The following is a 26,867-nucleotide window of genomic DNA, read 5'->3' as shown; positions in this document are numbered from 1 at the left end:
CACCTGGTGGGAGAGAAAGTCCGAAGAGCTTCAGTCCGCTGCTGATGCTCACATGAAGACCTTCCATGATGGTCTCCGATCTGTGTATGGGCCGAAAGTCACAGGATCAACCCCTGTCCGAGCCTTGGACCAGACCACCCTCCTGACAGACAAGAAAGACAACCTTGCCCGCTGGACAGAACACCCTCCTCAACAGGGACTCGTCTGTATCTGATGAGGTAATTACAGCCCTCCCACAGCTACCAGTCAATGACTCGCTAGCTGCCCCTCCCACCAAGGCCGAGACCCTGAAGGCCCTGAAGCTGACAACGTCAGGAAAAGCACCAGGAGCGGATGGAATCCAGGCTGACATCTACAAGTATGGAGGCGAGGTGCTGACAGGCAAGCAGACCGCCCTGTTCCAGTATATCTGGGAGAGAGGGGAGGTCCCCCAGGATTTCAAGGATGCTTCAATTGTCCACATTTACAAACGGAAGGGAGACAAAACACCATGCGATAACCACTGTGGAATCTCTCTACTCTGCATCGCCGGCAAGATCTTCGCCCGCATCATACTGAACAGACTGGTTGACCATGTCTCCAACACAGTCATCCCTGAAGCACAGTGCAGTTTCCGCTCAGGCAGGGGAACATGTGACATGGTGTTTGCCATACGCCAGATGCAAGAGAAGTGCCGTGAGCAGAACAAGGAGCTCCACATTATCTTTGTAGACCTGACTAAGGCCTTCGACACAGTGAACTGCTGTGGTCTGTGGAAGATCCTCCTAAAGTTCGGCTGCCCAGAGAGCCTAATCCAGCTGATTGCGTCTTTCCACGATGGCATGCAGGCGTGAGTACAGGAAAATACTGACATGTCAGGCCCGTTCCCTATGGTAAATGGAGTGAAGCAGGGCTGCGTCCTGGCACCCACACTGTTCTCCATTCTCTTCTCTGCCATGCTGATTGACGCCTTCCAAGACAGTGACCGGAGCATCTACATTCAGTTTCGCACAGATGGCAAACTTTTTAACTTGGGGCAACTCCATGCCAGGTCCAGGGTGTTTGAGGCACTGTTGAGAGAGTTCCTCTTCGCTGGTGACTGTGCGCTTGCTGCACACACCCATGAGGACATGCAGGTCATTATGGACAGGTTCTTAACCTCCTGCAGGCGCTTTGGACTCACCATCATACACATACACACACACGCACGCACGCACTCTCACTTCCTCAACCACTTTCACACAGGATCTCCATCCTTTTCAAGACGCTGGGGCTGTTGGTGATGCTGCATTTCAGCTGTAACAGTCTGTGGATTTGCACTTCCAGGCCATAGAGATGAATAATTAAGTATATGTTCCAGGCTGATCTTACATCAGCTGATTGTGTGGCAATACATATGACTGCAGTTCGTAAACGTTAGTTTGATCTGGATCTAAGCCAAAGTTCTAAAGATTCATGCATCAGCTTAGGTACAGGCGTGAAATATTTGAACATTCATTGTCGCCATCGGCTCTCTTGTAGCTGTATGATCTGTACTGCATGACGTCACTCCTCCACTTGTCTTTGTTTGAGTACTGAGAGAAAATAGGAATTCCCTGTGCCTTTGTCATGTCGAAATCTAAAATTTACTTCATTCTGAATCTTCTGACAGCACACACATGTTCAGGAAAATTCTTGTTTTGAAGCTACAGGCAGACAAATACGTGGGCTTTTCCATGTGGCTGAATAATCTGTATTGCATGACGTCACTCCTCCACTTGTCATACTAGTCTTCGTTTGAGTAATACAGAGAGAAAATACGAATTTTCCTGAGCCTCTTTTATATGGAAATTTAAAGTTTATTCAGTTCTGATTCTTTTGACACCACATAGGTATTCAGGATAATTCTTGTTTTTTAAGTCATAGGCACACAAATATGTGGTTCTTTTCAGGAGCCGATTTCTCCATTGGGCACACGAACTTAGAAAAAATCATAGACCCCCCCCCCCCAAAAAAAAAAACCCAAAAAACTATGACAGATAGATCCATTCTTTTTTTTTTATTGCTGTTTTTTGTTTTTCATTTTAATCTGTTATTTTTAAACTTCTAGAAGGTATACACATGTAAAACAAAAACAAAAAAGAGATAAATTGCGACTTTAGCTGGGTTTTCGTGTGCTGCGTCACATTTATTTCTCTGTGTGTGTGTGTGTGTGTGTGTGTGTGTGAATTATCAGTTTGGATTAAGCACAATTTTTCGCATTCATTCATTCATTTATCCAGTGACCAGGTTTTTCTAATAAGAAACGACAGAAAATGTGCATTCACTTGTGTGACCATTGGAGTTGAAAAGTGAAACGTTGACAGTGCTGCTGCGGGGAAATTCATTCTTTCATTCACTCACGTTTCATTTATTCATTCTTTCATTCATCCATTCATTGTGTATTATCTTTCGTATCCATTCATTCATTCATTTTGCATAATATTTCATATTTGTTCTGTCATTCATTCATTTAGCATAATGTTTGGCAGTTTATTCAAAATGTATATTGTTTCACATGCAATCATTCTTTCGTTCATTCATTCACTCTGCACAATATTTTGTAATGATTAAGTAATTCATTCATTTATCCATTAGGCACAGTTGTTTGCATTCATGCATTCATTCATACCGTGACCCGATCTAGTTCAAGTGGCCCAACTGAAAATACACACACCCGTGTGTGTGTGTGTGTGTGTGTGTGTGTGTGTGTGTGTGTGTGTGTGTGTGTGTGTGTGTGTGTGTGCGTGCGTGCGTGTGTGTGTGTGTGTAAGTGTGTGTGTGTATATATATATATATATGTGTGTGTGTGTGTGTGTGTGTGTGTGTGTGTGTGTGTGTGTGTTGTTGTTGTTGTTGTTGTTGTGTGTGTGTGTGTGTGTGTGTGTGTGTGTGTGTGTGTGTGTGTGTTGTGTCTGTGTGTGTGTGTGTGTGTGTGTGTGTGTGTGTGTGTTGTGTATGTGTGTGTGTGTGTGTGTGTTGTGTGTGTGTGTGTGTGTGTGTGTGTGTGTGGTCCTTAGAGTTGAGAAGCGGACAGTCGTGCTTCGCGGAACACGTCTTCAGCTGTCACTCAGGGGCGCTTTGTGACAGACAGTTTGTATGCAGTGAGTAGGTCTCTGTCTGTCTGTCTGTCTGTCTTCCTGTCTGTCTGTCTCTTCCTCTTATTCTCTCTCTCTCTGTTTCTCTCTCTCTCTTATTCCCCACCCCGTTTCTTTCATTTTCCACATGTTCTAGCCTCCCCTATCTTTACACCCCCTCTCCCAATCTCCCCCTCCCTCCCTCCAATGGTGTGTTTCAGGATCGGATGTCAAGGGAGAGTGCAACACACAAGACGACTGCGCCTTGGGTCTGCTGTGTCTCAAGGGAATCTGCAGTACGTGCTTTTCATATAGCCTCCGTAAAGAAAAAAAAAAAAAAAAAAAAAAGAAAAAAAAAAAAATCAGTGATAATGCTGTACAGTAGATAAACAAATAAACTGGCAGTAAATGAATGAATGAATAGTGAGATAAACGAAAATATAAATGAATAAATACATTAAAGATGAATAAAGAAATCCCCAATTAACAGATATATAAACATGTGAGTAAAAAAAAACCAAATAAACGAATAGATATGTAAATAAATGATAACAAATCACACGCACGCACGCACGCACCACACACACATGCGCGCACATACACACAAAAACACACACAGAACACGCACACACACACACAGACACGGACACACGCACACGTACACATACACATACACGGGCACACGCACACAAACACACACACATACACACACGTACGCGCGCGCTCGTGCGCTCAAACCGTATGAGGAACAAGAGGAAGGTGATAATGCTGCTTTTTAAAATTTGCAACTCGTGTGTCAATTCGTTCAGTTTCACAGATCATGCATCTTCTCCGGTTGGGTTTAAGCATGATGCCATGTAGCGAATATGGATCGTCCGCACGCTTTGACTCCAGCTTGAAAGTGACTGGACGGATGGTGGCATGGTGTGCAGAGATCGGTGCGGATGTCAGTTGCTTCCATACGGGCGACAACTGTTCCGGGAGTCTTGTGTGTGACCACCTGAACAAGTGCCGTGAGTGTGGACTGGCCAGTTGTGAAGACTGTACTGCTGTGTCTTCTGTTACTGTCTTCTTTCGTGGTGTGGGGTGGGGTGGGGTGGTGTGGGGTGGTGTGGTGTGGTGTAAGGTGGTGTGGTGTGGGATGGTGAGGTGGTGTGTAGTGGTGTGGGATGGTGTGGGGTGGTGTGGGATGGTGTGGGTGGTGTGATCTGGGCTGGTGTAGTGTCGTTTGGTGTGGTGTTGTTTGGTGTGGTGTGGTGTGGTGTGGTGGCGTTTGGTGTGGTGTGGTGTGGTGTTGTTTGGTGTGGTGTGGTGTGGTGTGGTGGCGTTTGGTGTGGTGTGGTGTGGTGTGGTGTTGTTTGGTGTGGTGTGGTGTGGTGTGGTGTGGTGTTGTTTGGTGTGGTGTTGTTTGGTGTGGTGTGGTGACGTTTGGTGTGGTGTGGTGTGGTGTGGTGTGGTGGCGTTTGGTGTGGTGTGGAGTGGTGTGGTGTTGTTTGGTGTGGTGTTGTTTGGTGTGGTGTGGTGACGTTTGGTGTGGTGTGGTGTGGTGTGGTGTGGTGACGTTTGGTGTGGTGTGGTGTGGTGTGGTGTTGTTTGGTGTGGTGTGGTGTGGTGACGTTTGGTGTGGTGTGGTGTGGTGTTGTTTGGTGTGGTGTGGTGTGGTGGCATTTGGTGTGGTGTGGTTTTGTTTGGTGTGGTGTGGTGTGGTGACGTTTGGTGTGGTGTGGTGTGGTGTTGTTTGGTGTGGTGTGGTGTGGTGGCGTTTGGTGTGGTGTGGTGTGGTGACGTTTGGTGTGGTGTGGTGTGGTGTGGTGTGGTGACGTTTGGTGTGGTGTGGTGTGGTGTGGTGACGTTTGGTGTGGTGTGGTGTGGTGTGGTGTGGTGTGGTGACGTTTGGTGTGGTGTGGTGTTGTTTGGTGTGGTGTGGTGACGTTTGGTGTGGTGTGGTGTGGTGTGGTGTGGTGTGGTTTGGTGTGGTGACGTTTGGTGTGGTGTGGTGTGGTGTGGTGTGGTGGCGTTTGGTGTGGTGTGGTGTGGTGTGGTGTGGTGTGGTGGCGTTTGGTGTGGTGTGGTGTTGTTTGGTGTGGTGTGGTGTGGTGTGGTGTGGTGTGGTGTGGTGACGTTTGGTGTGGTGTGGTGTGGTGTGGTGACGTTTGGTGTGGTGTTGTTTGGTGTGGTGTGGTGTGGTGTGGTGTGGTGACGTTTGGTGTGGTGTGGTGTGGTGTTGTTTGGTGTGGTGTGGTGTGGTGTGGTGTGGTGACGTTTGGTGTGGTGTGGTGTGGTGACGTTTGGTGTGGTGTGGTGTGGTGTGGTGTGGTGGCGTTTGGTGTGGTGTGGTGTTGTTTGGTGTGGTGTGGTGTGGTGACGTTTGGTGTGGTGTGGTGTGGTGACGTTTGGTGTGGTGTGGTGTGGTGACGTTTGGTGTGGTGTGGTGGCGTTTGGTGTGGTGTTGTTTGGTGTGGTGTGGTGTGGTGACGTTTGGTGTGGTGTGGTGTGGTGTGGTGTTGTTTGGTGTGGTGTGGTGTGGTGTGGTGTGGTGACGTTTGGTGTGGTGTGGTGTGGTGACGTTTGGTGTGGTGTGGTGTGGTGTGGTGTGGTGGCGTTTGGTGTGGTGTGGTGTTGTTTGGTGTGGTGTGGTGTGGTGTTGTTTGGTGTGGTGTGGTGTGGTGTGGTGTGGTGTGGTGTGGTGTGGTGACGTTTGGTGTGGTGTGGTGTTGTTTGGTGTGGTGTGGTGTTGTTTGGTGTGGTGTGGTGACGTGTGGTGTGGTGTGGTGTTGTTTGGTGTGGTGTGGTGACGTGTGGTGTGGTGTTGTTTGGTGTGGTGTGGTGTTGTTTGGTGTGGTGTGGTGTGGTGTTGTTTGGTGTGGTGTGGTGTGGTGTGGTGTGGTGTGGTGTGGTGACGTGTGGTGTGGTGTGGTGTGGTGTTGTTTGGTGTGGTGTGGTGTTGTTTGGTGTGGTGTGGTGTGGTGACGTTTGGTGTGGTGTGGTGTGGTGTGGTGACGTTTGGTGTGGTGTGGTGTGGTGTGGTGGCGTTTGGTGTGGTGTGGTGTTGTTTGGTGTGGTGTGGTGTGGTGTGGTGACGTTTGGTGTGGTGTGGTGTTGTTTGGTGTAGTGTGGTGTGGTGGCGTTTGGTGTGGTATGGTGTGGTGTGGTGTGGTTTGGTGTGGTGTGATGTGGTGTGTTGTGATATGGTGTGGTGTGGTGTGGTGACGTTTGGTTTGGTGTGGTGTGATGTGGTGTGTTGTGATATGGTGTGGTGTGGTGTGGTGACGTTTGGTGTGGTGTGGTGTGGTATGGCGTTGTTTGGTGTGGTGTGGTGTGTTGTGGTGACGTTTGGTGTGGTGTGGTGTGGTGTGGTGTGGTGACGTTGGTTGTGGTGTGGTGTGGTGTGGTGACGTTTGGTTTGACGTTTGGTGTGTTGTGGTGTGGTGTTGTTTGGTGTGGTGTCGTGTTGTTTGGTATAGTGTTTTGTGGTGTGTTGTGCTGTGATGTGTTATGGTTTGGTGTGGTGTGTTGTGGTGTGGTGTGGTGTGGTGTGTTGTGGTGTGTTGTAGTGTGGTGTGGTGTGGTGTGGTGTTGTTTGGTGTGGTGTTGTTTGGTGTGGTGTGGTGACGTTTGGTGTGGTGTGGTGTGGTGTGGTGTGGTGGCGTTTGGTGTGGTGTGGAGTGGTGTGGTGTTGTTTGGTGTGGTGTTGTTTGGTGTGGTGTGGTGACGTTTGGTGTGGTGTGGTGTGGTGTGGTGTGGTGACGTTTGGTGTGGTGTGGTGACGTTTGGTGTGGCGTGGTGTGGTGTGGTGTTGTTTGGTGTGGTGTGGTGTGGTGACGTTTGGTGTGGTGTGGTGTGGTGTTGTTTGGTGTGGTGTGGTGTGGTGGCATTTGGTGTGGTGTGGTTTTGTTTGGTGTGGTGTGGTGTGGTGACGTTTGGTGTGGTGTGGTGTGGTGTTGTTTGGTGTGGTGTGGTGTGGTGGCGTTTGGTGTGGTGTGGTGTGGTGACGTTTGGTGTGGTGTGGTGTGGTGTGGTGTGGTGACGTTTGGTGTGGTGTGGTGTGTGTGGTGACGTTTGGTGTGGTGTGGTGTGGTGTGGTGTGGTGTGGTGTGGTGACGTTTGGTGTGGTGTGGTGTTGTTTGGTGTGGTGTGGTGACGTTTGGTGTGGTGTGGTGTGGTGTGGTGTGGTGTGGTTTGGTGTGGTGACGTTTGGTGTGGTGTGGTGTGGTGTGGTGTGGTGTGGTGGCGTTTGGTGTGGTGTGGTGTGGTGTGGTGTGGTGTGGTGGCGTTTGGTGTGGTGTGGTGTTGTTTGGTGTGGTGTGGTGTGGTGTGGTGTGGTGTGGTGTGGTGTGGTGTGGTGACGTTTGGTGTGGTGTGGTGACGTTTGGTGTGGTGTTGTTTGGTGTGGTGTGGTGTGGTGTGGTGTGGTGACGTTTGGTGTGGTGTGGTGTGGTGTTGTTTGGTGTGGTGTGGTGTGGTGTGGTGTGGTGACGTTTGGTGTGGTGTGGTGTGGTGACGTTTGGTGTGGTGTGGTGTGGTGTGGTGTGGTGGCGTTTGGTGTGGTGTGGTGTTGTTTGGTGTGGTGTGGTGTGGTGTGGTGTGGTGTGGTGTGGTGACGTTTGGTGTGGTGTGGTGTGGTGACGTTTGGTGTGGTGTGGTGGCGTTTGGTGTGGTGTTGTTTGGTGTGGTGTGGTGTGGTGTGGTGTGGTGACGTTTGGTGTGGTGTGGTGTGGTGACGTTTGGTGTGGTGTGGTGTGGTGTGGTGTGGTGGCGTTTGGTGTGGTGTGGTGTTGTTTGGTGTGGTGTGGTGTGGTGTTGTTTGGTGTGGTGTGGTGTGGTGTGGTGTGGTGTGGTGACGTTTGGTGTGGTGTGGTGTTGTTTGGTGTGGTGTGGTGTTGTTTGGTGTGGTGTGGTGACGTGTGGTGTGGTGTGGTGTTGTTTGGTGTGGTGTGGTGACGTGTGGTGTGGTGTGGTGTTGTTTGGTGTGGTGTGGTGTTGTTTGGTGTGGTGTGGTGTGGTGTGGTGACGTGTGGTGTGGTGTGGTGTGGTGTTGTTTGGTGTGGTGTGGTGTTGTTTGGTGTGGTGTGGTGTGGTGACGTTTGGTGTGGTGTGGTGTGGTGTGGTGACGTTTGGTGTGGTGTGGTGTGGTGTGGTGGCGTTTGGTGTGGTGTGGTGTTGTTTGGTGTGGTATGGTGTGGTGTGGTGACGTTTGGTGTGGTGTGGTGTTGTTTGGTGTAGTGTGGTGTGGTGGCGTTTGGTGTGGTATGGTGTGGTGTGGTGTGGTTTTGTGTGGTGTGATGTGGTGTGTTGTGATATGGTGTGGTGTGGTGTGGTGACGTTTGGTTTGGTGTGGTGTGATGTGGTGTGTTGTGATATGGTGTGGTGTGGTGTGGTGACGTTTGGTGTGGTGTGGTGTGGTGTGGCGTTGTTTGGTGTGGTGTGGTGTGTTGTGGTGACGTTTGGTGTGGTGTGGTGTGGTGTGGTGTGGTGACGTTGGTTGTGGTGTGGTGTGGTGTGGTGACGTTTGGTTTGACGTTTGGTGTGTTGTGGTGTGGTGTTGTTTGGTGTGGTGTCGTGTTGTTTGGTATAGTGTTTTGTGGTGTGTTGTGCTGTGATGTGTTATGGTTTGGTGTGGTGTGGTGTGGTGTGGTGTGATGTGTTATGGTTTGGTGTGGTGTGGTGTGGTGTGGTGTGATGTGTTATGGTTTGGTGTGGTGTGGTGTGGTGTGGTGTGTTGTGTTGTGGTTTGGTGTGGTGTGGTGTGGTGTGGTGTGGTGTGGTGTGGTGTGGTGTCGTGTTGTTTGGTATAGTGTATCGTGGTGTGTTGTGATGTGTTATGTCATGGTTTGGTGTGGTGTGTTGTGGTGTGGTGTGGTGTGGTGTGGTGTGGTGTGGTTTGGTGTGGTGTCGTGTTGTTTGGTATAGTGTATCGTGGTGTGTTGTGATGTGTTATGTCATGGTTTGGTGTGGTGTGTTGTGGTGTGGTGTGGTGTGGTGTGTTGTGGTGTGTTGTAGTGTGGTGTGGTGTGGTGTGGTGTGTTGTGGTGTGTTGTGGTGTGGCTTGGTGTGGTGTGGTGTGGTGTGTTGTGGTGTGGTGTGGTGTGGTTTGGTGTGGTGTAGTGTGTTGCACTGTACTGTACTGTACTGTACTGTACTGTACTGTACTGCATTGCATTGTGTTGTATTGTCTTGTATCGTATCATATCATATTGTATCGTATTGTTTTGTATTTGTTTTGCATTGCACTGTACTGTACTGTACTGTACTGTACTGTGGAGCATTACGTTGTGTTGTAATGCACTGTGCTGTGCTGTGCTGTGCTGTGCTGTGCTGTGCTGTGCTGTGCTGTGCTGTTCTGTATCACCCGAGGCTGTCAGACCCTCCCAGAAACCCACTGTTATCGAGCCTCCAATCTTCCACCACCAGGGCTCTGCCGGCAACAGGAAGTTAAAGGTTGAAGGTCCCATCACCTTTTACAACCGTCAGAGAGCGAATCCATATCCACTGTGTCTGGGGCTCTGCACAGGAAGGAAGGGCAGTGAATTCATATCCACTGTGTCTGCACAGGAAGGAAGGCAGTGAATTCATATCCACTGTGTCTGGGGCTCTGCACAGGAAGGAAGGGCAGTTAATTCATATCCACTGTGTCTGGGGCTCTGCACAGGAAGGAAGGGCAGTTAATTCATATCCACTGTGTCTGGGGCTCTGCACAGGAAGGAAGGGCAGTGAATTCATATCCACTGTGTCTGCACAGGAAGGAAGGCAGTGAATTCATATCCACTGTGTCTGGGGCTCTGCACAGGAAGGAAGGGCAGTTAATTCATATCCACTGTGTCTGCACAGGAAGGAAGGGCAGTTAATTCATATCCACTGTGTCTGGGGCTCTGCACAGGAAGGAAGGGCAGTTAATTCATATCCACTGTGTCTGGGGCTCTGTACAGGAAGGAAGGGCAGTGAATTCATATCCACTGTGTCTGCACAGGAAGGAAGGGCAGTGAATTCATATCCACTGTGTCTGGGGCTCTGCACAGGAAGGAAGGGCAGTTAATTCATATCCACTGTGTCTGCACAGGAAGGAAGGGCAGTGAATTCATATCCACTGTGTCTGGGGCTCTGCACAGGAAGGAAGGGCAGTGAATTCATATCCACTGTGTCTAGGGGTCAGCACAGGAAGGAAGAGCAGTGAATTCATATCCACTGTGTCTGGGGCTCTGCACAGGAAGGAAGGGCAGTGAATTCATATCAACTGTGTCTAGGGCTCTGCATTGCATTACACTTATCATCTCATCCCATTTACTAGCACTCGAGATCACCACGCAAGGTCCAGTCTAGGAGGTAGAGTTAGGGGTGGAGGTGGGGGGGGGGGGGGGGGGGCAGGCGGTTGGGGGTTGGGGGGTAAGAGTCATCAGCTCAGCTGCCCCATGGCGGTTGCTGTTGTGGCGCTACAGATGACCTGTCAACCAGTCCTCTCCATCCATCCCTGTCTTTCGCACATTTGACCGCCTCGCTCAGCTTCAATCCTGTCCATTCTGTGATGTTGTCTTCCCATCTTTTCTTCTGTCTTCCTCTCTTCCTTCCTCCTCTGACTGTTCCCTGGAGCACTGTCTTGGCAAGCCCCTCTCCTCTTGTTACGTGGCCGAACCATTTTAATTTGCGCCTCTTGATGGTGGTGAGAAGATCTTCATAGGGACCAATGGCTTGCCTTATTCTGTTTTTGACTTCCTCATTGGTTATGTGGTCTTTGTAAGAGATGCCAAGCAGTCTTCTGAAGCATCTCATTTCTGAGGCCTGAGTCATGATTCAAGATTAATTTCTACCGATTTATTTTTCTAAGTACCCACAGTCCAACCAACCACACCCCGCCCCTTCCTTTCCGGCTTGAATCGTCAGCTGGGTTTATTTGTTTGACGTTCGGTTTTGCGACCCCTCCGGATTCAAGGGAAGAAAGCTTGTATGGGCTCCGATAAGGGTTTGAACGCATTTGCGTCCCTTAGATTGCCAGTCCTGTTGGAATTGCCTTTTTTTCTATCTTTTTTTTTATGCGTCTTGATTCATTTCCTTTTTATCGGGGCAGGATGGACAAGGAGTCGAATGAGTTTATTTATTTTATCAAAAAAAAAAAAAGGTCTGTTCATTCAATCAGTCTATACCTCTTGATCCGTCCTCTGTCTGTCTATGTCTCGTGTCTACCTCTCTCTCTCTCTCTCTCTCTCTCTCTCTCTCTCTCTCTCTCTCTCTCTGTGTGTGTGTGTGTGTGTGTGTGTGTGTGTGTGTTCTTTTCTCAGCCCCCCTTCACCCCCTCCTCTCTTCCCCTTCCCCTTTTCTTACTCTCCCCCTCCCCCCCCCCCCCCCACTTCCCCCCCCCCCTCCACTCATTGAAACGCTGACTGACTTGACACCACCTCAACACCCCCACCACCCCCCTCTCCAGGGTTGAGGATCGGTGCAGACTGTGGCAGCCTCCCCCACATGTGTATGTGTGGAGCCACGTGCCAGCAGTCCGTGTGTCGCTGTGACACAGACGTCAGTGTGGAGAAGAACGGCCTGTGCCGTGAGTGGCAATCTTTTCTGTCTGTGTTGCTTCCTTTGCTTGCTTTCCTGTCATCATACTCATCATATGTTTTCGCGTGTTTTGGCGTTCTTGCCAATAGACTGTATGTGGGCTTTTTTGTTGGTGTATTTCTTCTTCTTGGTCTTCTTCTTCTTCTTCGTGTGTGTGTGTGTGTGTGTGTGTGTGTGTGTGTGTGTGTGTCTGTTACATCCTGTGTCATGCACTTTGTATGTGCTGGCTGTGTTTTTGTATGTGAGCTCTAATCTGTTTGTGTGAACGCAGTGATGTACTTGTCAACAGTCTTTATGTTGTAATGCAGTGCATGTTTTTTACTGAACCGTTATTGGAAATCTTGCCATTTAAAAATCATGTATTCTTGTTTTTCCTCTTGTCCTTTTGCTGGGGGGAGGAGCTGGTGGGAGGGGGAGAGGGAGAAGCGGTAACTGCAGTGTGCTCAAACTGATTCTAATCCAGTCCCAATTTCAACCCTGACAGAGCCCAAGGACCAGATGGTGGGGGGATACTGCAGTGTGAGCAAACCGTGTCTCCCCAGAAAGGCTGAATGTGAGCCCGTCACCTCCACCTGTGTGTGTCCACCTCAGCACTCTGTGGACCAGGCCACCCTCACCTGTCGTGAGTCTTCCCCCGCCCCCCACCCTTATAGTGCTATCATCACACACACACACACACACACACACACACACACACCAAACTATCATTATCAATAACAATATATATATATATATATGTATATATATATAAAGCGTGACGCCATTCCAAATTTGAATGCAAAGCCCCTTCTAAACAAATCTCCCAAACATTTATTAAATCAAGTCTGTCAGGGACAAGGAGGGTTGTGTGTGCGTGTGTGTGAACGCTGCCACTTATGGTAGACCCCTCTCCTTTTTCCCTCAATAAAAAATTTTCGATTTCGATTTCGATTTCTCCCGCGAGCTCCATGTAGCTAAGGAAGTCTATGGAATGCACGTGTTGCACTGGAAAGCATGACGTGCAGATTTCTGATTATTTTGTGAGTTATGGAAAGTTTTCTTCGTTTGGAAAACCAGCACCATTAGTCAGTGGAGCAAGACACTTGGCCAGGTCTACAAGTGTAGGGTCCTATGGAGAGGGACGCTCAGCCGGTATTTTGGCCGGAGCTCAGAAACCGTTGAGGTTTTTGTCTAGGGAACTCCATTCTCCCTGTGTGGAGACCCGACTTCATCCCCGCCGTTTGAGTGGCCGTCTTCCGTCCGCCTGGGGAGCTCGAGCGTCGCTGGTGGACGTGTTTCCCCAAGCGCAACACCAGAGTCCACCTTCCAACGAACTGCAAACTGTGTGGTGCCAGTTTCTATCCCCCCCCCCCCCCCCCCCACCTCCTAAGTTGAGTATTACTGGAAAAAGACAAACTGTCACAGAAGAGGGTGACGAAGGGAAAATTTTGGGTGTTCCTCATGCTGGAGAGGAAAGCGAACAGACTTCTTCTTTGTGGTGTCTGATCGTTAAGTGTCAGTGTCCTGTTGTATCGGGTCTGTGATTTGTGTTAAAAGTATTTGGAGTAAATGTTTTGTATCTGTTTATTCCAGGCGTTTGTTTGGATAAAGGTGAGAGAGCGTGAGAGAGTTGGCCATAACTTTTGTTTGAAAAGTTGCACGCGACACAGTCTCTGTATCATTCGCTGCATATTATATCTGTTGTGCTTACACACACTGAAATCAGAAACATATTTGTTCATCAGTGCAGGATTTCAACTGACGCTGAGCTTACGTCATTTTGTCTTTCCATCAGACATAATGCTACAGTTTTACAGTTCTATTTGTGACTGGTGTTGGAAACTAAAACCACACTATTATAGTGTTTGGATGAGAACAGATTAGGAGTTTAGAAGATACAAAGCCAATTTTCATTGTCCACATTGAACGACATTCACTGCACAACTTGTGTTGCTTGACGGCTTGAGCTGAGTTGAAAACGCACCGTATTTAATCAGATATCTCTTTTGTCAGATCAGTAAAGTACAAGTATTATATACTGGTAGATTTGTCGCAATTCCATCTTTAAATGTATTCCATTTGTGTTTGCAGACATGAAACTGATTTAATGCAGTTTGTAATTTTCAGCGACGAACTCGTTAAAACCAGATCAGTCCAGGTGACTTGAATTAAGATTATAAATTCATCCTAAATAATCAACACTTCATTTTATATTAATTAGAAAAGATGTGTTGAGCTCTTTGTTTTGCAACCAATCCGACGTAAATTGGTTCAGGGATCATTTAGAAATCTGTCACTAAACACCTGACAACAGATTATTCAAATATTCAGCCCAACGGACCCGATTTGCTTCGCAGCACAGGCGGGTGTCTTTGCAGTTTGTGTGACTTGCATGAATTGGCGAAGCGTGTAATCACTGATCACTTTTCACCTGAGCTAGCTTGTGGTGATAGCTAGCTAGCTGACAACTGACTGTGTGTGTCGCCCCAACAGCCAGCGTTGCACATCGTTGCTGCATTGTCTTCTCATTTTGTTTTCTTTATCTCCTTATGACTACTGTAAAATAAAATAATAGAAAACCCTTTTTGTGACTGGCCGTCTACATGTCCTTGGCTGATGCGCGGATCTTTTCTATCCTTTTACCTTCAAACTCTTTGATTCAATGATATTCAGTAATAATCTAAATTCTTTTGTACCGTTCCTTTTTATTTTCCACTCGGGTTAACACGGCTACAAAAGTGGCATCGCCAATAGGATAGTTGATTCCCAAACGAAATAGATTGAAAAATATTTCTTTTAATCTTGTAAATTCTTTGAATCTCTGTTCAAAATATAAACCCCATACCACTTAGTGGTTCACTGCATATATATATATATATATATATATATATATATATATGTGTGTGTGTGTGTGTGTGTGTGTGTGTGTGTGTGTGTGTAGAAAGAAAGAAAACGAACGAACGGACGACGAACCTTTCTTGTTGAGGGAAAAAAAGGAATAAGCACAAATGGCTGGTTTTTGATCCTTAGAAAAAGAGATACAGACAGAGAAAAAGAAGTGGATGATGAGGATGCTGATAGAGGAGGGAAACAAATATAGGTAAACGATTCAACAACGCTTTCGCCATTAAAAAGGCACTGTATGAATAAGTCATAAAACGAAATAGTAAAACAAAAATATACATAATGGAAGAGGGACGGAGAAGTAGCGGAATGTGGGGAGAGATGGGTGGGGATGTGTGTGTGAGGGGGCCGGGGGGGGGGGGGGGGGGGGGGGGGTGGGGGCGGGGGGGGGGGGGAAGGGAGAAAGGGGGGCATGTTTCTTAGCATAAACATTACAAACCCTTCACAGACAGTACCATTCATTTCAGACTTCACTCTGAAAGAGACAGCGCTTGAGGGCTTTTCTTTTTTTCAGAGGGGCTGGGGGTATGGCTGCAAAGCGGGAGGGTGGTGGGCTGTGTGGGGGTAAGAAGAGGTGCACCATTCACGGTGCCTGCTGCCTATACCGGAAGGTGACAGAATGGTTAAGATGATCGTCTGCCAATCCGTGAAGGTCTGGGTTCGAATCTCGCTCTCGCTCTTTCTCCCAGGTTTGACTGAAAAATGGAACTGAGTGTCTAGTCGTTCCGATGAGACAATAAACCGAGGTGACGTGTGAGGCACGCACTTGGTGCGCTGAAAAAAAAAAAAGAACCCGTGGCATCAAGAGTGTTGTTGTTCTCGCAAAATTATGTCTCTGAATAGACACACACACACACACACACACACATATATATATATATATATATATATGCACTCAAGCTCTGACTTTATTGATGTATATATTATGCATGCACTCAAGGCCTGACCAGGCGCGTTGGGTTATGCTGCTGGTCAGATGTGGTGTAGCGTATATGGATTTGTCCGAACGCTGTGCCGCCTCTTTGAGGAACTGAAAGTGAAACTGGCTTTGCACAGAACTGAAGCCGGGAGACGAGTGCATCAGTCAGACCATGGCCTGCACCTTGGGAGACGTGTGCGACTACGATGGCGTATGCAGTGAGTAGCTTCAGGTTATTGAGACACCCAGCCAGAAATGTCAAGCACTTGGTACGCTCGCAAAGAATGCCCATTAAGCTTCGTTTACACGGTTTGCAACTGACTTGCAACCAATTTGCCACTAACTCTTTGAAACCGGCGGAGACTGGTGGAGACTGGTTGTCCCCGGTTGTGGCCCGTCGCTGCCGGTCTCAGAAACCAACGGATTTTCCCGATTTTTGGTTGCATGTTTGGTCGCAAAGCTCATTTTATTTCCACTCCAAGACCGATAATTTTTTGAGGGCCTTGCAACTAAACTGCGAAAAAACGGTCGCCGCCGGTTGCCACAACTTGCCGCTCGTCTCAGCCGGTTTCCAACAGGAAATTGATGACGCAAGCGGCACGCGTGTCACGGATTTTTCTGTCTGGCTTGGCAGACGCTCGCAGCGTGGTTTCTCGTGTGTGTTGCAACCGGCGGAGACAGGGGAGGAGCCTAGTTAGTTGCACGTAAGTCGCCGCCGGTTGCATCCTGCGGAGGCCGTCCAGTCGCATGTACCAGCCTTGCAACCAAAATTTGAATTTGGTTGCAAGTTAGTTGCATCCCGTGTAAACGTAGTTTAAGCAACACACTAGAGCAAGCAACAAGCAAAGGCTTGTCAGTCTTATTGTTCGTTGTGAGTGAAGTCTGTTTGATACTCCATTGACAGAAAAAAGAGTGGGTGAAAAAAAGGAAGATGGAGGGCCCAGAGAGAGAGAGAGAGAGAGAGAGAGAGAGAGAGTAATAACGGGAATGTGTGAGTGTTGCTTTGTGTGTGTGTGTGTGTGTGTGTGTGTGTGTGTGTGTGTGTGTGTCTGTGCCTCTGGTGTGTGTGTGTGTGTGTGTGTCTGTGCCTCTGTGTATGTGTGTGTGTGTTTGTGTCTGTGCCTGTGCCTCTGTGTGTGTGTGTGAGTGTGTATGTGTGTGTGTGTGTGTGTGCCTGTGCCTGTGTCTGTGCCTGTGTGTGTGTGTGTGTGTGTGTGTGTGTGTGTGTGTGTGTGTGAGAGAGAGAGAGAGAGAGAGAGAGCACTGTGCTGTGTTCAGAGATCAATGCTGTGTTCAGGTCAGCACTGTGCTGTTTTCAGAGATCAATGCTGTGTTCAGGTCAGTGCTGTGCTGTTTTCAGAGATCAATGCTGTGTTCAGGTCAGCACTGTGCTGTTTTCAGAGATCAATGCTGTGTTCATGTCAGCACTGTGCTGTTTTCAGAGATCAATGCTGTGTTCAGGTCAGCACTGTGCTGTTTTCAGAGATCAATGCTGTGTTCAGGTCAGCACTGTGCTGTTTTCAGAGATCAATGCTGTGTTCAGGTCAGCACTGTGCTGTTTTCATAAATCAATGTGTTCAGGTCAGCGCTGTGCTGTGTTCAGAGATCAATGCTGTGTTCAGGTCAGCACTGTGCTGTTTTCAGAAATCAATGTGTTCAGGTCAGCACTGTGCTGTTTTCAGAAATCAATGTGTTCAGGTCAGCACTGTGCTGTGTTCAGATATCAATGCTGTGTTCAGGTCAGCACTGTGCTGTTTTCAGAAATCAATGTGTTCAGGTCAGCACTGTGCTGTGTTCAGAGATCAATGCTGTGTTCAGGTCAGCACTGTGCTGTTTTCAGAGATCAATGTGTTCAGGTCAGCACTGTGCTGTGTTCAGAGATCAATGCTGTGTTCAGGTCAGCACTGTGCTGTTTTCAGAGATCAATGCTGTGTTCAGGTCAGCACTGTGCTGTTTTCAGAGATCAATGTGTTCAGGTCAGCACTGTGCTGTTTTTAGATATCAATGCTGTGTTCAGGTCAGCACTGTGCTTTTTTCAGAGATCAATGCTGTGTTCAGGTCAGCTCTGTGCTGTTTTCAGAGATCAATGCTGTGTTCAGGTCAGATATCACAATCAATGCTGTGCTGTTTTCAGAGTTCAGCTCTGTGATGTTTTCAGAGATCCATGCTGTGTTCAGGCCAGCACTGTGCTGTGTTCAGAGATCAACGCTGTGCTGTGTTCAGAGATCAGTGCTGTTTTCAGGTCAGCACTGTGCTGTGTTCAGAGATCAATGCTGCGTTCAGAGATCAGCGCTGTGCTGTTTTCGGTGATCAATGCTGTGCTGTTTTCATAGATCAAACCGTGCTGTTTTCAGCGATCAATGCTGTGTTCAGAGATCAATGCTGTGTTCAGAGATCAATGCTATGTTCAGAGATCAGTTCTATGTTCAGAGATCAATTCTATGTTCAGATATCAATGCTGTGTTCAGAGATCAATGGCGTGCTGTTTTCAGAGTTCAATGCTATTTTCAGAGATCAACGCTGTGTGTTTAGAGATCAATGCCGCGCTGTTTTCAGAGATCAATGCCGCGCTGTTTTCAGAGATCAATGCTGTGTTCAGAGATCAGTGCTGTGTTCAAAGATCAGCGCTGTGCTGTGTTCAGAGATCAATGCTGTGTTCAGAGATCAGCGCTGTGCTGTATTCAGTGATCAATGCTGTGTTCAGAGATCAATTCTATGTTCAGCACTGTGCTGTTTTCAGGTGAGCACTGTGCTGTGTTCAGATATCAGTGCCGTGCTGTTTTCAGAGACCAATGGTGTGTTCAGAGATCAATGCTATGTTCAGAGATCGGTGCCGTGCTGTGTTCAGAGATCAATGCTATGTTCAGAGATCAGTGCCGTGCTGTTTTCAGAGATCAATGCTATGTTAAGAGATCAATGCTATGTTAAGAGATCAGTGCCGTGCTGTTTTCAGAGATCAGTGCTATGTTCAGAGATCAATGCTGTGTTCAGAGATCAGCGCTGTGCTGTTTTCAGAGATCAGTGCTATGTTCAGAGATCAATGCTGTGCTGTTTTCAGGTGAGCACTATGCTGCGTTCAGAGATCAGCGCTGTGCTGTTTTCAGAGATCAATGCTATGTTCAGAGATCAGTGCTGTGCTGTTTTCAGGTGAACACTATGCTGTGTTCAGAGATCAATGCTGTGTTCAGAGATCAGCGCTGTGCTGTTTTCAGAGATCAATGCTATGTTCAGAGATCATTGCTGTGCTGTTTTCAGGTGAGCACTATGCTGTGTTCAGAGATCAGCGCTATGCTGTGTTCAGAGATCAATGCTGTGTTCAGAGATCAGCGCTGTGCTGTGTTCAGAGATCAGCGCTATGCTGTTTTCAGAGATCAATGCTGTGTTCAGAGATCAATGCTGTGTTCAGAGATCAGCGCTGTGCTGTGTTCAGAGATCAGCGCTATGCTGTTTTCAGAGATCAATGCTGTGTTCAGAGATCAATGCTGTGTTCAGAGATCAGCGCTGTGCTGTTTTCAGAGATCAACACGGGTCACAGCTGTGCTGAAGCAGACCAGCAGAATCTGTGTAGATGGGGCACGTCATGTGATCGTGGGCTGTGCCGTGAGTACATCGTGTCGTGTCAGTCGTGTCGTGTCGTGTCGTGTCAATCGTGTCGTGTGAGTCGTGTCGTGTGGTGTCAATCGTGTCGTGTCGTGTCGTGTCGTGTCGTGTCAATCATGTCGTGTCGTGTCAATCGTGTCGTATTGTGTCAATCGTGTCGTGTCGTGTCAATCGTGTCGTGTCGTGTCGTGTCAATCGTGTCGTGTCGTGTCAATCGTGTCGTATTGTGTCAATCGTGTCGTGTCGTGTCGTGTCAATCGTGTCGTGTCGTGTCAATCGTGTCGTATTGTGCCAATCGTGTCGTGTCGTGTCGTGTCAGTCGTGTCGTATTGTGTCAATCGTGTCGTATTGTGTCAATCGTGTCGTGTCGTGTCGTGTCAATCGTGTCGTGTCGTGTCAATCGTGTCGTATTGTGTCAATCGTGTCGTGTCGTGTCGTGTCAATCGTGTCGTATTGTGTCAATCGTGTCGTGTCGTGTCGTGTCAATCGTGTCGTGCTGTGCTGTGCTGTACTTTGGTGTTGTGCTGTGCTGTGCTGTGCTGTGTGTTGTGCAGTGCTGTGCTGTGCTGTGTGTTGTGCAGTGCTGTGTGTTGTGCAGTGCTGTGCAGTGCTGTGTGTTGTGCAGTGCTGTGTGTTGTGCAGTGCTGTGTGTTGTGCAGTGCTGTGTGTTGTGCAGTGCTGTGCAGTGCTGTGTGCTGTGCAGTGCTGTGTGTTGTGCAGTGCTGTGTGTTGTGCAGTGCTGTGTGTTGTGCAGTGCTGTGCAGTGCTGTGTGTTGTGCAGTGCTGTGCTGTGCTGTGTGTTGTGCAGTGCTGTGTGTTGTGCAGTGCTGTGTGTTGTGCAGTGCTGTGCAGTGCTGTGTGTTGTGCAGTGCTGTGTGTTGTGCTGTGCTGTGTGTTGTGCAGTGCTGTGCAGTGCTGTGTGTTGTGCAGTGCTGTGTGTTGTGCAGTGCTGTGTGTTGTGCTGTGCTGTGCAGTGCTGTGTGTTGTGCCGTGCTGTGTGTTGTGCAGTGCTGTGTGTTGTGCAGTGCTGTGTGTTGTGCAGTGCTGTGCAGTGCTGTGTGTTGTGCAGTGCTGTGTGTTGTGCAGTGCTGTGTGTTGTGCAGTGCTGTGCAGTGCTGTGTGTTGTGCAGTGCTGTGTGTTGTGCAGTGCTGTGTGTTGTGCAGTGGTGTGCAGTGCTGTGTGTTGTGCAGTGCTGTGCAGTGCTGTGTGTTGTGCAGTGCTGTGTGTTGTGCAGTGCTGTGTGTTGTGCAGTGCTGTGTGTTGTGCAGTGCTGTGCAGTGCTGTGCAGTGCTGTGCAGTGCTGTGTGTTGTGCAGTGCTGTGTGTTGTGCAGTGCTGTGCAGTGCTGTGTGTTGTGCAGTGCTGTGTGTTGTGCAGTGCTGTGTGTTGTGCAGTGCTGTGTGTTGTGCAGTGCTGTGCAGTGCTGTGTGTTGTGCAGTGCTGTGTGTTGTGCAGTGCTGTGCAGTGCTGTGTGTTGTGCAGTGCTGTGTGTTGTGCAGTGCTGTGTGTTGTGCTGTGCTGTGCTGTGCTGTGCTGTGCTGTGCTGTGTGTTGTGCTGTGCTGTGCTGTGCTGTGCTGTGCTGTGCTGTGCCGTGCTGTGTGTTGTGCAGTGCAGTGCTGTGCTGTGCTGTGTGTTGTGCAGTGCAGTGCTGTGCTGTGCTGTGCTGTGCCGTGCTGTGCCGTGCTGTGTGTTGTGCAGTGCTGTGCTGTGCTGTGCTGTGCTGCGTCGTGTCATGTCGTAAGGTGTTGTGTTGTACTGTGTAGTGTCGTGTCGTGTCGTGTATTGTGATGTGATGTGATGTGTTGTGTTGTATTGTACTGTATTGTGCTGTACATTGTTGTAATGCCTTGTGTTGCATAGTATTATATGGCATTGTACAATGAAGACCTGCCGACGTCAGTCAGGAAGGGAAAACTGCCTTGCAATGGCCACGTCACAAGGTCCAATGGCCTTGCCAAAACAATCCAAGGGACTGTTGAGGGTTCAGTTTTATTGACTCACTTGTTTAAACAATGAGAATCTATGTAGTAACATGGTGTTCGGTTGTGTGTGCATATATATATATATATATGTGTGTGTGTGTGTGTGTGTGTGTGTGTGTGAAACTATAATATCGTCTTTTCCCCTGGAAATACTTAGTCTGCATATACCAAATTTCGATTAAACAGAGGGAAAATATTCACAGTCATACCAATAACAGGTTGTGTCTTCTGGATTAAGCTGTATTTCCGGATCATGAACGGTTTACTTCGTTTAGAATCCGAATCCTGAAAATCGGAAATTAACGTTCGGGTTTGAAGACAGCATGACCTCGTTTTTCTTGTTCGCAATTAAAAGAACAGAAATACAAATTCTGGACAGAACACATACAGTGACACTACTATATCACTGACTTGTTTGCTGCATATGACTATTTCAAAGGGGATACTGAATTAACTAGAATGAACATAAAAGATAAATTGAATGAACCGCGTTGCATTACTGTAAGAAAGGATAAAACTTTCTGCAAGCCTTCAAAAACGGATCTCCTCAGATGAGAAGAAAACGGCTGTATGTTGCGGTGCTGTGGTGCGATGGCAACACCTTTACCACGGACTTAAAAGAATTTCTCTATCGATATATACCAAAATGACAGGATTTAAACGGCGTTATCATCTCGAATAGCGTAATCGATCTGTCGCGCTAAAAAGATGTTTAAATATCAATTTTAGAACGCCATTGGTAGGCGCGCTTTAGCGCTGTGAGTAAGTGTACTTACTTTCTACCGGAAGATGCTTGGATCGAACCTGCTCCCCCCCCCCCCCCCCCGCCCCCCCCTTTAGCTTTATAATGTTGAATAAAGATAATTATTTCTTTGTTTTACTTTTTGACTCACTTGTGTAAACAAAGTGAGTCTATGTTTTAACCTGGTGTTCGGGTGTGTGTGTGTGTGTGTGTGTGTGTGTGTGTCTGTGTGTCCATGGTAAACTTTAACATTGACATTTTCTCTGCAAATACTTTGTCAGCTGACACCAAATTAGGCATAAAAATAGGAAAAATTCAGTTCTTTCCAGTGATCTTGTTTAAAACAATATTGCACCTCTGGGATGGGCACAATAAAATAATAAAAGAAGCCAAATTATATGCAAACTGCATTTACTGTTATATTTATATTTTTGTATTCTCTAAACTTTGCACTTTGATCTGGTATTCTGACACAACAACAAGAGCAGCCATTATTATAATTTTTTGTTCAAACAGGAACTTCTTTTGCTAAGCATGGAAGTTTTTATTTATTTTGCAAACGTTTTTGTGCAGATAGTAAAAAAAGGAAATTACTCTGTAATTAATGCTAGGGGACTTAATTTGCTTTAAACTGATCTTTCTCATCTTAAACATTACATTTTGAAATTATACTTAATACATAAAAAGCTTGTGTGTTTTACTCTCAGTGTACAGCGCTTTCACTATGTTCATTCGCCCAAGTGGTCTTTTTCGGAAAATACTAAAATCAATACGACGAGTGGACTTTACAGATCTATTGGCTGAGCCCTGAAGGTCATGGGCAAAAATCAATCGCGTACACATATTTATACACATTCAAAGCGCGTGCTCATATTCTTCACGAACGCGAACGACGCCATTTTGTTTCAAGTTGTTGACCTGCCCATTCAATCTTACATTCAATGGACAATACACAATAACATGTGATGGAAAGTTGGAGAAGGAGACCCTTAAATATGGGGTCAACCCGCTATTGCCGCAACCCGCTATTGCCGCAACCCGCTATTGCCGCGGCCCGTGAATGTTGCTCAGTGTCATTAATTAAGACGACATGAACAAAGTGTGTGCACGTTTTGAACATACATTAATTTGATTCGTTTCTGTCATGTGCAGAAATGTAGTTCACAATTGACAATTTCGTCTTCAGCACGTTATGGAGAGTTCATTATTTCGCTTGTGAAGCACTGATGCCACAACCAGTATTGTAAACACCTTTAGTGCAACTCGCAAAGATCTCTTTTTGTAGTTTGGTTCCAACAACACGTTAGTGCACTTTCTTTTGATTTTTTTTGTAAAATTGTCTTCTTGAGAAAGCGTGGTACGTTACGAACGTTTTATTTCTTTTTTTTAGTTTTATTTGTCCCCCACCCCCACCCCCTTGTTTTTGTCCCTCCCCCCCTTTTTTTGGCTTTTAATATGTGATGACACCTGAATGTGTGTTGAACATAATGTGACGAATCCAGATTAATTTTCTTGATTTATAAGACAACGATGCAAACATGATTGTTGTTTTGTTTCACAATTAAAAATATCATTTCATGTCATAATTCCTCTAACTTTCACTTTCATTTGATCTATGCATTTCTCTATACTTTTCTTATGTTTTGTCTTTTGTTTGCTTTTACTCTTCTATTCTTGTTCAGCGAATTAATCCTTCCTGACGAATTATAACTTCCGCTGGGGGTCGTCCTTTCTCCTTGTGTAAGAGATTTTCTCGTCAATAAAAATTAATGTACATAATGAAAAAAAAAAAAAAAACCATTAAAAAAACACCAACAAAAAGAAAAAAAGGGCTTCGGCAACAACTGGCCGCGGCAATAGCGGGCCGCGGCAACAACGGGCGGCAATAGCGGGCCGCGGCAATAGCGGGTTGTAGCCTTAAATATTTATTGAGAGAAAGATTTGTGAACGCCTCATCACTTACTGGATTATGCCCCAAACTGCCATACAAATATCCACAGAATCTGTCGGAATTCACAGTTAAATATTGTAAACCATGAATTGATCAAGATGAAACGAAAAAATTTCCAGTCTTGACTTCTCTCAAAATGAAGTCATTTTCACTTCATACGACGTTTAGAAGTACTTGTACTTGGCCCTACATGTTATTAGTTTAACAAAATACAAAATTTTCATATCAACTTTAAAACTATAAAGCTAGAATGAACATAAAAGAGAAATTGAATTGACTGTGTCATGCTACATTCCCGGCGGGTGTAACTAAACTTATACATCTATCTAGATCTAGAGAAAACGGCTAAATGTTGCAGTGTGATTGCGGCGATAGCCACGTCTCCTTTACCGCGGACTTAAAAAGAATTTTTTTTTTTTATTGCCCTTAAAGATTTTTTGAATGCCCAAGATAGACCAGAATAATATGATTTAAACAGCGTTCTCACTGCGAATACCGCAATTCATTTATCGCCATTTAAAAAAGTATGTTCAAATATTAAATTTTAGAACATCAGTTAAGGAGCCACGATAGTGTAATGGATAAGACAGTTTCTTCTCACCCGAACACGCGGGGTTCGAATCTGGTTAGGACTTTTTTTTTCTTCTTTTTTTTTAACCCGAAGCTTTATAATAACAAATACAGAACACATTTTAACGATTAGATTTTTTAAAAGTGTATCACAAGTGAGTCTTGAAGGCCTTGTCTCTCTTGTTTTATCAAGTGTGCATCACAAGTGAGTCTTGAAGGCCTTGCCTCTCTTGTTTTATCAAGTGTGCATCACAAGTGAGTCTTGAAGGCCTTGCCTCTCTTGTTGTATCAAGTGTGCATCACAAGTGAGTATTGAAGGCCTTGACTCTCTTGTTGTATCAAGTGTGCATCACAAGTGAGTCTTGAAGGCCTTGCCTCTCTTGTTGTATCAAGTGTGCATCACAAGTGAGTCTTGAAGGCCTTGCCTCTCTTGTTGTATCAAGTGTGCATCACAAGTGAGTCTTGAAGGCCTTGTCTCTCTTGTTGTATCAAGTGTGCATCACAAGTGAGTCTTGAAGGCCTTGCCTCTCTTGTTGTATCAAGTGTGCATCACAAGTGAGTCTTGAAGGCCTTGCCTCTCTTGTTGTATCAAGTGTGCATCACAAGTGAGTCTTGAAGGCCTTGCCTCTCTTGTTGTATCAAGTGTGCATCACAAGTGAGTCTTGAAGGCCTTGTCTCTCTTGTTGTATCAAGTGTGCATCACAAGTGAGTCTTGAAGGCCTTGCCTCTCTTGTTGTATCAAGTGTGCATCACAAGTGAGTCTTGAAGGCCTTGCCTCTCTTGTTGTATCAAGTGTGCATCACAAGTGAGTCTTGAAGGCCTTGCCTCTCTTGTTGTATCAAGTGTGCATCACAAGTGAGTCTTGAAGGCCTTGTCTCTCTTGTTGTATCAAGTGTGCATCACAAGTGAGTCTTGAAGGCCTTGTCTCTCTTGTTGTATCAAGTGTGCATCACAAGTGAGTCTTGAAGGCCTTGTCTCTCTTGTTGTATCAAGTGTGCATCACAAGTGAGTCTTGAAGGCCTTGCCTCTCTTGTTGTATCAAGTGTGCATCACAAGTGAGTCTTGAAGGCCTTGCCTCTCTTGTTGTATCAAGTGTGCATCACAAGTGAGTCTTGAAGGCCTTGTCTCTCTTGTTGTATCAAGTGTGCATCACAAGTGAGTCTTGAAGGCCTTGCCTCTCTTGTTGTATCAAGTGTGCATCACAAGTGAGTCTTGAAGGCCTTGTCTCTCTTGTTGGATCAAGTGTGTATCACAAGTGAGTCTTGAAGGCCTTGTCTCTCTTGTTGGATCAAGTGTGTATCACAAGTGAGTCTTGAAGGCCTTGCCTCTCTTGTTATCATTATCATAATCATCACGGTAATCATGACTGCTATACCACTACCACAGCTACTTCTACTGCTCATACTACTACTACTGTTACTATTGGTGGAGTTGGTTTTTTTTTTTTTTTTTTTTTTTTTTTTTTTTTTTTAAGAATGTCTTTTTTGTTATCACCACCACCATCAGCGTCATCAATGTTATCACCAATACTTCAGGTGGAGACATGATGTGTTGGGTCTGTTGTGAGCGGGCATCAACTTTCATCATCGTCATCATCACCACCACCATCCTCATCAATATTATCACCAAGGCCTCGGGCAGAGACATCATGGTGTGTTGGGTTTGTTGTGGGCAGGGGTCATCTCTCATCATCATCATCATCATCGTTACCACCGTCATCGTCATCAATCTTATCACCAAGGCCTCGGGCAGAGACATCATGGTGTGTTGGGTTTGTTGTGGGCAGGGATCATCTCTCATCATCATCATCATCATCATCATCGTCACCTCCCTCATCGTCATCAATCTTATCACCAAGGCCTCGGGCAGAGACATCATGGTGTGTTGGGTTTGTTGTGGGCAGGGGTCATCTCTCATCATCATCATCGTCATCGTTACCACCGTCATCGTCATCAATCTTATCACCAAGGCCTCGGGCAGAGACATCATGGTGTGTTGGGTTTGTTGTGGGCAGGGGTCATCTCTCATCATCATCATCGTCACCACCGTCATCGTCATCAATCTTATCACCAAGGCCTCGGGCAGAGACATCATGGTGTGTTGGGTTTGTTGTGGGCAGGGGTCATCTCTCATCATCATCATCATCATCATCATCATCGTCACCTCCCTCATCGTCATCAATCTTATCACCAAGGCCTCGGGCAGAGACATCATGGTGTGTTGGGTTTGTTGTGGGCAGGGATCATCTCTCATCATCATCATCATCATCATCATCGTCACCTCCCTCATCGTCATCAATCTTATCACCAAGGCCTCGGGCAGAGACATCATGGTGTGTTGGGTTTGTTGTGGGCAGGGATCATCTCTCATCATCATCGTCACCTCCCTCATCGTCATCAATCTTATCCCCAAGGCCTCGGGCAGAGACATCATGGTGTGTTGGGTTTGTTGTGGGCAGGGATCATCTCTCATCATCATCATCATCATCATCGTCACCTCCCTCATCGTCATCAATATTATCACCAGGGATTGACCTTGACCACAGCTGCGCCAGGCACAAGGACATGTGCAGAGAACACCTGGTCTGTGATGTACTGA

At 46.8% G+C, this 26,867-nt stretch overlaps 1 protein-coding gene across 1 annotated transcript in view; it reads left to right on the top strand.

Annotated features, from left to right (window-relative positions):
• The window catches only part of LOC143293147 (uncharacterized), an 80,032-nt gene that overhangs the window by 1,033 nt on the left and 52,132 nt on the right, over positions 1 to 26,867 (top strand). Inside the window, exons 2-9 of the mRNA XM_076604063.1 lie at positions 3,296 to 3,370; positions 4,007 to 4,020; positions 9,429 to 9,540; positions 11,491 to 11,610; positions 12,106 to 12,243; positions 15,561 to 15,641; positions 18,940 to 19,023; positions 26,796 to 26,867. The exon at positions 26,796 to 26,867 is cut by the window's right edge and continues 9 nt beyond it. Of these exons, the coding sequence (XP_076460178.1) occupies positions 3,296 to 3,370; positions 4,007 to 4,020; positions 9,429 to 9,540; positions 11,491 to 11,610; positions 12,106 to 12,243; positions 15,561 to 15,641; positions 18,940 to 19,023; positions 26,796 to 26,867 (696 nt within the window). The remainder of the gene's footprint in view (positions 1 to 3,295; positions 3,371 to 4,006; positions 4,021 to 9,428; positions 9,541 to 11,490; positions 11,611 to 12,105; positions 12,244 to 15,560; positions 15,642 to 18,939; positions 19,024 to 26,795) is intronic.

This window comes from Babylonia areolata, chromosome 18, assembly GCF_041734735.1.
Source record: "Babylonia areolata isolate BAREFJ2019XMU chromosome 18, ASM4173473v1, whole genome shotgun sequence".
Lineage (NCBI taxonomy): Eukaryota > Metazoa > Mollusca > Gastropoda > Neogastropoda > Buccinidae > Babylonia > Babylonia areolata.
This window is presented reverse-complemented; position numbering and strand designations above follow the sequence as displayed.